This window comes from Dipodomys merriami, unplaced genomic scaffold (assembly GCF_024711535.1).
Source record: "Dipodomys merriami isolate MVZ:Mamm:240054 unplaced genomic scaffold, mDipMer1.0.p SCAF_418, whole genome shotgun sequence".
Classification (NCBI taxonomy): domain Eukaryota; kingdom Metazoa; phylum Chordata; class Mammalia; order Rodentia; family Heteromyidae; genus Dipodomys; species Dipodomys merriami.
In genome coordinates this window covers 756,746-767,939 of record NW_027205804.1, presented here as the reverse complement: position 1 = coordinate 767,939, position 11,194 = coordinate 756,746, and the positions used below count along the sequence as shown (strand labels likewise).

The window sequence follows — 11,194 nt, the reverse complement described above, 5'->3', positions numbered from 1 at the left end:
AAACAGTGAGAAGAAAGGAGGATATGCTTAGAAAAGGATCACAAGGGTTCAATTTGCATGATGGGATCATATAAAATGATGCTAATCAAAATGAACTCTAAGAAATGGAAGCTAGCCCGATTTTATTGCCTCTCTGTTCCTTTTATTTCATTTTTCTTTCTTTTTTTGCCTCTTTTCATTGTTTTTTATTTCTGTGCCTTTGTCTTGTATGCACATTTATCTCATTTGGGAGAGGATGGGGAAGCATGGAAATGGTGGGAAATGAACTTTACACTTTGGAGGGGAGGTCAGTGGGAAGGAGAAAAAGTGGAAGGAATGAAGGACACCGTTTTAAAGGAAATGTACTCAAATTGTAATCCTTCTGGATATCATCTTCACAATTAAATTTAAAGGTTAATAGAAAGCTTCTCAACGACTTTCTGGTCAGACTGGCTTTGAACTGCCATCCTGACATCTAGTCTTCCTGACTAGGAGAATTAAAGGTGTGAACCACCAAAGTCCTGTGTAAGTCAATATTCTTTCTTTTTCCCTCCTTTCCTCTCTCCCTCCCTCCCTCTCTCCCTCCCTTCGTCCCTCCCTAACTTCCTTCCTTCCTTCCTTCCTTCCTTCCTTCCTTCCTTCCTTCCTTCCTTCCTTCCTTCCTCCCTCCCTCTCTCCGTCCCTCCCACACCTCTCCTCTCCTTTCTTTCCTTCCTGCCTTCCTTCATTTTGGTGTGCTAGGTGAACAGGAGGTGAATATTTTTTATTCTCAAGTCATGTTTCATCAAATCGCAGTGACTACAGTTTAACTACTGAGAATTCTCATCCAAGAGTACGCATGAGCTTAAGAAATAAATTTAATGTTCTCATGAGGGAGCATTCAGTATTTGATGGAAATTCCCCTACACAACATCTTTTCAGCAAAATTAGATCTATGTATGTTGGACCTTGATGCTGGTTTGTTTCAGGTTTTTTTGTGCCAGTTGTGATTATCTGTTAAAATCGTAGAAAAAGAGAGGGCCTCTTTGTCTTGTCACTCAAAGGAAAATTAGCTGCTGCTGTCCAGTGTATCACATCTGTAGTCATACACACTCAGGAGGCTGAACTCTGAGGTTCATGATTCAAAGCCAGCAACACAGATGAGTCCAAGGGACTCTTGTCTCCAGTAAATCCATCAAGAAACAGAAGTGGAGCTGTGGCTTGAGTGGTAGGCCATCAGCCCTGAGGGAAAAAGCCAAGTCAAAACAAGAGGCCCTGAGTACCTTCATATAAGGAGAGAGACAGGGAGGGAGAGGGGGGGAGACAGAGAAAGAAGAGAGAGAGAGGAGAGAGAGGGAGGGAGGGAAGAAGGACGGAGGGTGACATAAGAGAAGGCAGACAGGAAGGAAGGAAGGAAGTGAAGAAAGGAGGATGGAAAGGAAAGAAAGAAAAAAGGGAAGAAGACAGAATAAAAAGAAGGAAGGAGGGAAGGAGGGAAAGAAGAAAGGGAAAGAAATAAGGAAATTTGTAGAACTCGTTGTGAATGCTATAAGGTTGGACTGAGTGATTTTCTTTGAGCCTTTTGCTGGCTCAGGGCAGAGTAACATTGGTGGAAATGTCTGGAGGGAACAAGATATAAGGGAGGGAAGTCTCTGTGTCCATTTTATTTCAGATTTGAAAGAGAAGCTTGACTGAGTGGGTCCAGTCTATAATGCCATTGGTTTTGTCCCGGAATCCCAGTTTGAATTAATCTGGAAGGTGGCACCTTTCCAGATGTGCTGGATGTGTCTCAGAAATCCCATCAGAGGCTGCTCTCTGATTAGTGGATCTGCAGTGCTGTGGGTGGGGTTGGATTATAAAGATGCACAGGGTCAAGAAAAGAGCAGAGTACTCTGGAGTCTGCAGTGGGTGCCTGGCCGTGCTGGGAGGCAGAGAGCCCCCCACAACTGGCCCACTTCTAATCCACATCTCATCCATCAAGATGAGCCTCAGGAACCCACCCTCCTTCCAGCATCTGGCCATGCAATGCCTACTGAGCAACCCATCCTGGGCCATCTTTGCCATGGAGACTAGCCGGTACTGGTCTTCCTTTCACTCTTCATGTAGGTCTATGCCAGGGCCCACACAGAGGTGCTGAAGTCCCTGGTCCAGGCCTGGCCCTTCCACTGCCTCCCCCTGGGGGACCTGGCAGAGTCTCCAGACCTGGAAACCTTCAAGGCTGTCCTGGATGGGCTCGACCTGCTACTAGCCAAGAAGGATAGCCCTAGTCGGGGGAAACTGCAAGTGCTCAGTCTGCGGAAGGAGCACCCCAACATCTGGACATGAGGGTACCCTTCGATGGCCCGTATCACTTCTCCAGACATCCTGACTGACAAGCCAACAGAGAGCCACTGCTCAGGGATGACTAAAGAACAGCCCTTGATGATCACCATGGATCTGACCATCAAAGATGGCACACAGGATGCTCTCCAAGTCTACCTGTTCCACTGGGCCAGGGAGAGGAGAGAAAGAGTTCAGCTGTGCTCCAGGAAGCTGCAGATTTGGTCTGACTCCATCTCTGAAATCCAGAAGGCTCTGCATGTGGTGAGGCTGGACTCCATCCAGGAACTGGTGGTGAGTGAATTCTGGAATCGAGAGACTATGAAGATCTTTGCCCCTTATCTCAGCCAGATGAAGAACCGTCACCTCCTGAAGCTCTCCAAGATGCGTGCCGACTTCTACACTGCCAGCCAATAGAACTCTTGGTATTCCTGGAAAATTAGGGCCCATCTGGGCCAGCTGCAGCATCTCTGGGAGCTTCATGTGCACGAAGTCCTCTTCCTTTATGGAAAGCTGCCTGCTGTCCTCAGGAGCCTGAGGCCTTTGAAGGCCTTGTCTCTGAGCACCTGTGCACTGCAGGAGGCCGACCTGAGGTGTCTGTCCCAGGCTCCCTGCACCAGGCAGCTCCAGCACCTGCAACTGACCAGTTTGTTCATGGATAACTCCAGTCCTGAGTCCCTGCGAGACCTGCTGGAGCAGGTGGCCAGCACGCTGGAGACCCTGGCCCTGGAGGACTGTGCCTTCACGGATGCCCATCTCTCGGCCATCCTGCTGGGCCTGAGCCAGTGCTCCCAGCTCCGCGTCTTCAGTGTTTATGGGAACCACATCTCCATGGCTGCCCTGTACAACCTCCTGAGCCACACGGCCAGGTTGGGCCACTTAAGCCGAGGCCTCTATCCTGCCCCTCTGGAGAGCTACCGCCCTCAGGAGTGGGGGCTAGGGAACATCGACCCTGAGAGACTTGCCCTGGTTCTGGCAAGCTTGGGGCAGGTATTGAGAGACTTGGGGCCAACCCAGAGTGTCCAAATCTGTACTGATTTCTGCCATCACCAGAACAAGTGCCAGTTCTACAGCCTGGGCCCAGATGGTTCCTGGGTGCTCACAGAGGAGGGGCTTCCCAGCCTTTCTGCTCTGTCTGTGTAGTCGGGCTCCTCTCTTCTGGAATCTCTTCTCAGCATCAGAATAAAAGCCATGACATAAGAGCATTCTCCAGGGCCACAGACCCAAATGTTCAGCGTGGGTGGAAGAGACAGGGCTTATTGAGCAACCTGAGCAACTCCCTTTTTACTTAAGACCCCAGCTCAGTTCTGCAACTTAGCCCTTGACCTAAGCCAGCCACAGACAGTCCTGGGAACCCTGGATACCAGGATGTCGAAGTATCTGAAATAACCTTGCACAGACAATCCTGGGAACCAGAGATGCCAGGATGTCAAGGTATTTGAAATTCCAGAACAGCCCTTCCTGGGGTCTGGTGACTATTCTCTGAACTGGACACCCTGCAGTTTAGCACGCATCCTCTTGAAGACTCCCATGTGCAAGCCGACCAGTGCAAATTACGTCAGCCCCCTGGATCTAACCAACAACCTATTTCTGGTCCTTTCTCTCTGTGTAGTGTGCCAATCATACTATGGAGTTGTTTTATGATTTTCCCGGGGAGTGTAGTGATTTGTTACAAGAGGATATGATTATGCAAAGCCCCTGCCTTCCCTAAAAAGTGTACAACAGGTGCTGTAACCCTGGGCTTGGGGCCTCTCAGCATTGTCAGCTGCTGACTTGTACACAGCGGGACTGGGGAGAGGGGTTGAGAGGGGGAGGGGAATAGCGAGACCAAGCTTCAGTTTGCAGTAAAGACTCCTTTGCTTTTACATTGGTGATGGTCTCTGGTGGTCTTTTCGGTAAGGATTTCCGAATCCAGGTTTACCTTATGATCCTGAGATTTTCAGGTCAATTGTAGCTCTGGAGCCCCAGGTGTTTGTGGGTACTTTCGGGGTACATGTGTCCTGTGCACCAACCATCAGAAATCTCAAATGAATTCTGCCTAGAAAGAACTCAAATATAATCTAGTCTTTCTAAATCGTTGTAAGCAAACCTCTGACTGTGTACAGTTTTTTTTTAAATTTTATTTTATTTTATTTGAGAACATACTGTACAGAGGGGCTACAATTACATGGGCAGGATAATGCATACATTTCTTACCAAGCATTGCAGCCTCCTCCTTTGTTTACCCTTCACCTCCCTTCCCAGCCTCCCCCCTCCCACCACCCAATTATACCCCCCTCCCCCCTACACACCGACATTGTAAAGCTGGTTTTGACATGACATTTTGTACTTCTCTTTGTTGCAACAGGTCCACCTGAATCCTTAAACGACTTGTTTGTCCCCATCTCCTCCACATGTTATACTGACATCAAATATAGTGAAAGCGGGGGTTACACTGTGGGGGAGGGAAATACAAAGCAACAAAGAAATAATCTTATAAATGCGTTAGAAACATATGCATGAATGAAAAGAAAACATTAAAATACATATTTAAGGGTTCATTTTCCTAACATCACATTATCTGACCTTTTCCGTTTGACTCATACCTATACTAGATATTGCAAATAAGGGAAACCATGGGACCTATGCTTCTTTGGGCCTGGCTTACTTCACTTAATATAATTTTTTCCAAACCTTTCCATTTCCTAACAAATGGGGAAATGTCATTCTTTCTGATGGAGGCATAGAATTCCATTGTGTATATATACCACATTTTCTTGATCCATTCATCTACTGAGGGGCATCTGGGTTGGTTCCATGTCTTAGCTATGGTAAATAATGCTGCAATAAACATTGTTGTGCTGGTAGCTTTAGTGTGGTCTTGTTTGTAAACATTTGGGTAAATGCCCAAAAGTGGGATTGCTGGATCATAGGGGAGATCTATGTGAAGTCTTTTGAGGAACCTTCATACTGCTTTCCAAAGTGGTTGAACAAGTTTACATTCCCACCAACAATGAAGTAAGGTTCCTTTCTGTCCACATCCCCTCCAGCATCTGTTGTTGTTAGAGTTCTTGATTTTTGCTGTTCTAACTGGAGTGAGGTGATATCTCAATGTTGTTTTGATTTGCATTTCTTTTATGGCTAGGGATGTTGAACATTTCTTCATGTGTCTATTGGCCATCCTTCTTTCTTCTTCAGATAAGTTTCTCTTTAAGTCTTTCGCCCACTTATTTATTGGGCAGTTGTTTCTTGACCCCGAATAGCAAAAACGCTCCTCAACGGAAAGAACACTGCTGGAGAAATATCAATACCAAATTTCAAACTCTACTATAATGCCCTAGTAATCAAAACAGCTTGGTATTGGCATAAGAACAGACCTCAGGACCAATGGAATAGAATTGAAAACCCAGAAATGAACCTACAGACCTATAGCCATCTAATCTTCGATAAGGAAGCTAAAACAATAGAATGGAAGAAATACAGCCTCTTCAGTAAACGGTGCTGGCAAAATTGGTTAACTACATGTAAAAAACTAAAGCTAGATCCTTATATATCACCCTGCACCAGAATCAACTCCAAATGGATCAAAGACCTTGCAGTCAAAGCAGACACTCTGAAAACATTACAGGATGGAATAGGAGAAACCCTAGGTCTCCTTGGTTCAGGCCGAAATTTTCTGAATAGAGACCCGGAAGCACAACAAATCAAAGAAAGGTTGGACGAATGGGATTGCATAAGGTTGCAGAGATTCTGCAGGGCAAATGACAAGATTTTTACTAGCCATACAACGGACAGGGTCTCATATCTAAAATATACTGTGTACAGTTTTCTATGTCTACACATCAATTAATTCATTTCCAAAGAAAAGAGAACAGTAAGCAGAAGGATGTCATTTCTCAGAATCCAAAAATCAGAGTACTGCTTCTGCCCAGAATTCTAGCTCCTGAACTACTTACAAATCTGAGAATCACAGTTCAAAGACAGCCTGGTTAGGAAAGTCCACGAGACTCTTATCTCTAGTGAACCACCAGAAAACCAGAAGTGGAGCTGTGGGTCAATGTGGTAGAGTACTGGCCTTGAGCAAAAGAGCTCTGCATTCAAAGTCAAGATCAGTAACAACAACCCAAAGAGATTAAGTCACCCCTCAGGCTCAGGCTGGTGGCTCACAGCTGTAAATATAACTAGTCTGGAGATCACAATCTGAGGATCCTAGTTCACCTTCAATCTGGGCAAGAGCCTCTTAGACTCATATCTCCAATTAGCCACCAAAAGCTTGAAGTGGAATCTGTGGATCATGTGGTAGATTGCCAACTTTGAATGGAAAGAGCTGGGGGACAGACAGTGCCAGACCATGAGTTCAAATCCCACTAGAAGCACATACACACAGACACAAACACACAGACACACACACAGACCCCCCCCCCACACACACACTGAAAGAACAAAGAAGAGAAAACCAGAAAGCATGAAAAGAAGAAATAATCTTGCCTTCTTAGAGACTGAAAGCATTTTTTGAATGAATAAATAAAATAACTGAATTAATGAATATGTGTGTCCTGCTATGTGAACGATACTTACAAAGAGCAGTCAAATGCCCTTTTTATCTTCCAAATCTGATACTGAACCACAGGGTTGGTGATATCAGCTGTTCCCAGCATGTACTGAACACAACAGGTTGAGACCTTAGAAAGAGAGAGGGCCTCTGTCCTGTCCTTCAAAAGAAACTAGCTGCTGGCGCCTAGTGTATCACTCCTGTAATCCCAGGCAAAGAGGAGTCTGAGCTCTGAGGTTCATGGTTCAAATCCAGCGAAGCAGATGAGTCCAAGGGATTCTTGTCTCCAGTAAACCCACAAAAAACAGAAGTGGAGCTGTGGCTTGAGTGCTCGGCCATCAGCCTTGAGGGAAAAAGCCAAATAAAAACAACAGGCCCTGAGTACTTGATACAAGGAGAGAGAGGGCAGGAGGGAGGGAGGGATGGCGAGAGAGAAGTTGAGAGAGAGCAGAAAAAGGGATAGAAAAAGAAAAAAGAGACAGAGAGAAAGGGTGAGAGAAAAAGAGCAAGAGCAAGAAAGAGGGAGAGAAAGAGAAAAAAGAGAGAAAGGGCAAGAGGGAAGGAGGGAGGGACAATGTAAGCAAAGGAGGACAGGAAGGAAGGAAGTGAAAGAATTTTCTAGAAAAGTGTTTGTGGATGCTATCAGATTGGGCTGGCTGATGTTCTTGGAACATTTGCAGGCTCAAGGCAGTGAGATATCTGTGTAACTTTCTCAAAAGGTTAACAAATAAGGGCCGGAATTGTGTGTGTGTGTGTGTGTGTGTGTGTGTGTGTGTGTGTGTGTGTGTGTGTGTGTGTTACACATTTGAAATGGAAGCTGGGCTCAGTGGGTCCTGCCTTTAATCCTATCAGTCTGGGTAGAATCTCTGTTTAAATTAATCTAGATGATTAGACCCAGACAGGGTGTGGTGGGTGTTACTCAGAAATCCCATCAGAATCTGCTCTCCCATTGGTAGTTACACAGAGGGGAGGGTGGGGCTAGGATATAAAGATGCCAAAGAGCCAGAAAAGAGCAGAAGCCTGGAGTCTGCTGTGATTGCCTGGCCCTACTGAGATTCAGAGTGTCCTGCACACCTGGTCCATATCTACTCCACTTCTGGCCTGTGAAGATGAGCCGCAGAACCCTACCCTCGCTCCAGCATCTGGCCATGCAGAGTCTGCTGAGCAACCAGGCTCTGGCCGTCTCTGCTCTGGAGGATCTACAGGTGTTGCTGTTCCCTTCGCTGTTCATGGAGGTCTATGCCAGGGCCCACACAGAGATGCTGAAGGCCCTGGTGCAGGCCTGGCCCTTTCCCTGCCTCCCCCTGGGGGACCTGGCAGAGTCTCCAGACCTGGAAACCTTCAAGGCTGTCCTGGATGGGCTCGATCTGCTACTGGCCAAGAAGGAGCACCCCAATCGGTGGAAACTGCAAGTCCTCAACCTGCGGAATGAGCACCCCAACATCTGGATACAGGGCTACCCTTCAATGGCCCAAATCTCTTATCCAGATGTCCTGACTGACAGGCCAACAGAGAGCTGTGGTAAAATGACGACTGTAGAGCAGCCCTTGATTTTACTCATGGACCTGACCATCAAAGATGGTGCCCAGGATGCTTTCCAAGGCCACCTGCTCCAGTGGGTCAGGGAGAGGCAAGAACAAGTCCAACTGTGCTCCAGGAAGCTGCGGATTCTGTCCGGCTCCATCTATAAAATCCAGAAGGCTCTACGTGTGGTGAGACTGGACTCCATCCAGGAGCTGGTGGTGAGTAAATTCCCATGTCCAGAAGTTCTGAAAACATTTGCCCCTTACCTGGGCCAGATGAAGAACCTTCACATCCTCACCTTCTCCAAGATGTGTGGCAGCTACTTCACTTCCAGCTCCAGGAATGGCTGGTGTTCCTGCAAATTTGGGGCACAGCTGGGGCAGCTGCAGCATCTGCAGGAGCTTTATGTACACGATGTCTGCTTCCACTATGAAAAGCCGCCCTCCATCCTCAGGACGCTGACGTCCTTAAAGACCTTGTCTCTGAGTTCATGTCTGCTGAGCGAAGCTCACCTGAGGTTCCTGTTCCAGTGTCCCTGCACCAAGCAGCTCAAACACCTGCGTCTGAGGAGCCTGTCCACGGACTGCTTCAGTCTTGAGACCCTGCTAGACCTGCTGCAAGGAGTGGCCGGCACCCTGGAGACCCTGGCCCTGGAGGACTTAGCCTTCACGGATGTCCAGCTCTCGGCCTTGCTGCCCGCCCTGAGCCAGTGTTCCCAGCTCAGGTTCTTCAGCTTCTATGGAAACCATATCTCCATGGCCGCCCTGCAGATCCTCCTGAGCCACACGGCCCAGATGGGCCATTTGAGACGAGGACTCTATCCTGCCCCTCTGGAGAGCTACTACCCTCAAAATCAGTGGCCATGGGACATCCACCCGGAGAGATTTGCCCAGGTTCTTGCTGTCTTGGCACAGACTTTGATGGACATGAGACCAAGCCATAAAGTCCAGATCTGTACCAAATTCAGTCATTACCTGAACAAGTACCGATTCTATACCCTGGAGTCAAATGGCTCCTGGCTGCTCACAGAAGAGCATCTTTCTGGCCTTTCTACTCTGTCTTTGTAGTTGTGCACCTCTCTCCTAGAATTGATTCCTAGCAGCAAAAATGAAAGCCAGGAAGAGCATTCTCCAGGGGGCACAGACCCCAGTGTTCAGTGTGGATGGAAGAGACAGGGCAACTGGTCCTGACTTTGTCAGTTCAATTGTAACTCTGGAACCCCAGGAGTTTGTGAGTGCTTTGGGGTTCCATGTGTCCTGTGAACACAGCAGCAGGAATCTGGAGTCAATTCTGCCTGGAAAGAACTGGATCATGATTTTGTTTTTCTGAATGGTTGTAAGAAAACCCCTAAGTTGTGGAATAATCCCTTACCATCTATAATTTTTTGTATCGATCAAAAATAAAAAAGTGAAAAAGCATGAGTAGAAAGATATCATTTCTCAGCACCAAAGAATGAGGAGAGTGTGCATACCTAGAACCTTAACTCTGCAAGTCGGAGATCTGAGCGTTTCCATACATAGGCAGCCTGGGCACAGATATCTTTGAGACTCTTATCTCTAGTGAACCTCCAAAAGTGGCCAGAAGTGGAGCTGTGGCTCAAGTAGTAGAGTTCTGGCATTGTGAACCAAAACTCAGAGATAGCACCTAGATGCAAGAACTGGCACAAATACACAAACAAATAAACCCTTACCCGAGGTCTAGGATTGGGATTAAAAAGAAACTTGCAAGAAAGGAAGGATAGAGAGGGATATAGGGAGAAAGGAAGGGAAGGATGGAAGGAAGGAAGGATGAAGAAGAATAGGAAGGGATTCAGAGAGGGAAAGAACTCCAGAGAAAAGATTTCCTGCAGGCTTTGTGGATGTTATCAATTCAGATGACTTCTCTCCTCGCAGGCTTTGCAGTGGAACATCTGTGGGAATGTCTGGAGGGATTAAGGAATAAAAGTGGAGGTCATTTTGATAAAGTGTGATTTACAATACAGAGAGAAGCTGGGCTGTGTGGGACAGGCTTTTAAACCTCTCCCTTTTTGGTTAAAATCAATATTTGAATTAATCTCAAGTGCAAAAGCCAACCAAGGTGTGCATGGTGTGTCTCAAAAATTCCATCAGAAGCTGCTATCTCATTGGCAGGTATGCAATGGTGAGGCTGGGGTTGGGTGTGAAGGATATCTAGGGATCAGAGAACAGAAGAATAATTCTGGATTGCACAGTGAGTGCCTGGCCCTGCTGGGATTCAGAGAGCCCTGCACACCTGGCCCACATCTGGTCCATCAAGATGAGCATTGGAGCCCCACCCTCACTCCAGCATCTAGCCATGCAGAGTCTGCTGAGCAACCAGGCCCTTGCCATCTTTGCTGTAGAAGATCTTCCTTTGCTGCTGTTCCCTTCACTGTTCATAGAGATCTATGCCCAGGGCCACACAGAGGTAGTGAAGGACCTGGGGCAGGCCTGGCTCTTCCTGGCCCTTCCCCTGCCTCCCCCTGAGGGATCTGGCAGAGTCTCCCGTCCTGGAGACCTTCGAGGCTGTCCTGGATGGGCCGGATCTGCTACTTGCCAAGAAGGAGCCCCCAGGCGATGTAAACTATAAGTTATCAATCTGTCAAAACCCCCTTTAGAAGTGAACCTTGGGCTTTGAATGTGACTTATTGGTAGAGTGCTTACTTAGCACACACAAAGCCCTGGATTTGATTCCTCACTACCACAGAAACAGAAAAAGCCAAAAGTGACACTGCAGCTTAAGTGATAAAAGTGCTAACCTTGAGCAAAACAAGCACAGGAACATGCCCAGACCCTGAGTTCAAGCCCCAAGATTGGCAAAGAAAAGTGAGCATCGTGAGACATATTCATCTGGGACTTAGAGGAG

The 11,194-nt window shown here is 47.2% G+C and overlaps 1 protein-coding gene across 1 annotated transcript; it reads left to right on the top strand.

Moving 5' to 3' along the window:
- The first annotated feature begins 7,917 nt into the window (after window positions 1-7,917).
- LOC138807239 (PRAME family member 12-like) lies at window positions 7,918-9,399 on the top strand. Its single transcript, XM_069992820.1, has one exon. It carries the CDS (start codon window positions 7,918-7,920, stop codon window positions 9,397-9,399), a length of 1,482 nt encoding a protein of 493 aa, XP_069848921.1.
- Window positions 9,400-11,194: the final 1,795 nt, after the last annotated feature.

Bases quoted from the DNA above. Each gene is read 5' to 3' on its own strand.
- LOC138807239 (XM_069992820.1), top strand. From the start codon at position 7,918: ATGAGCCGCAGAACCCTACCCTCGCTCCAGCATCTGGCCATGCAGAGT.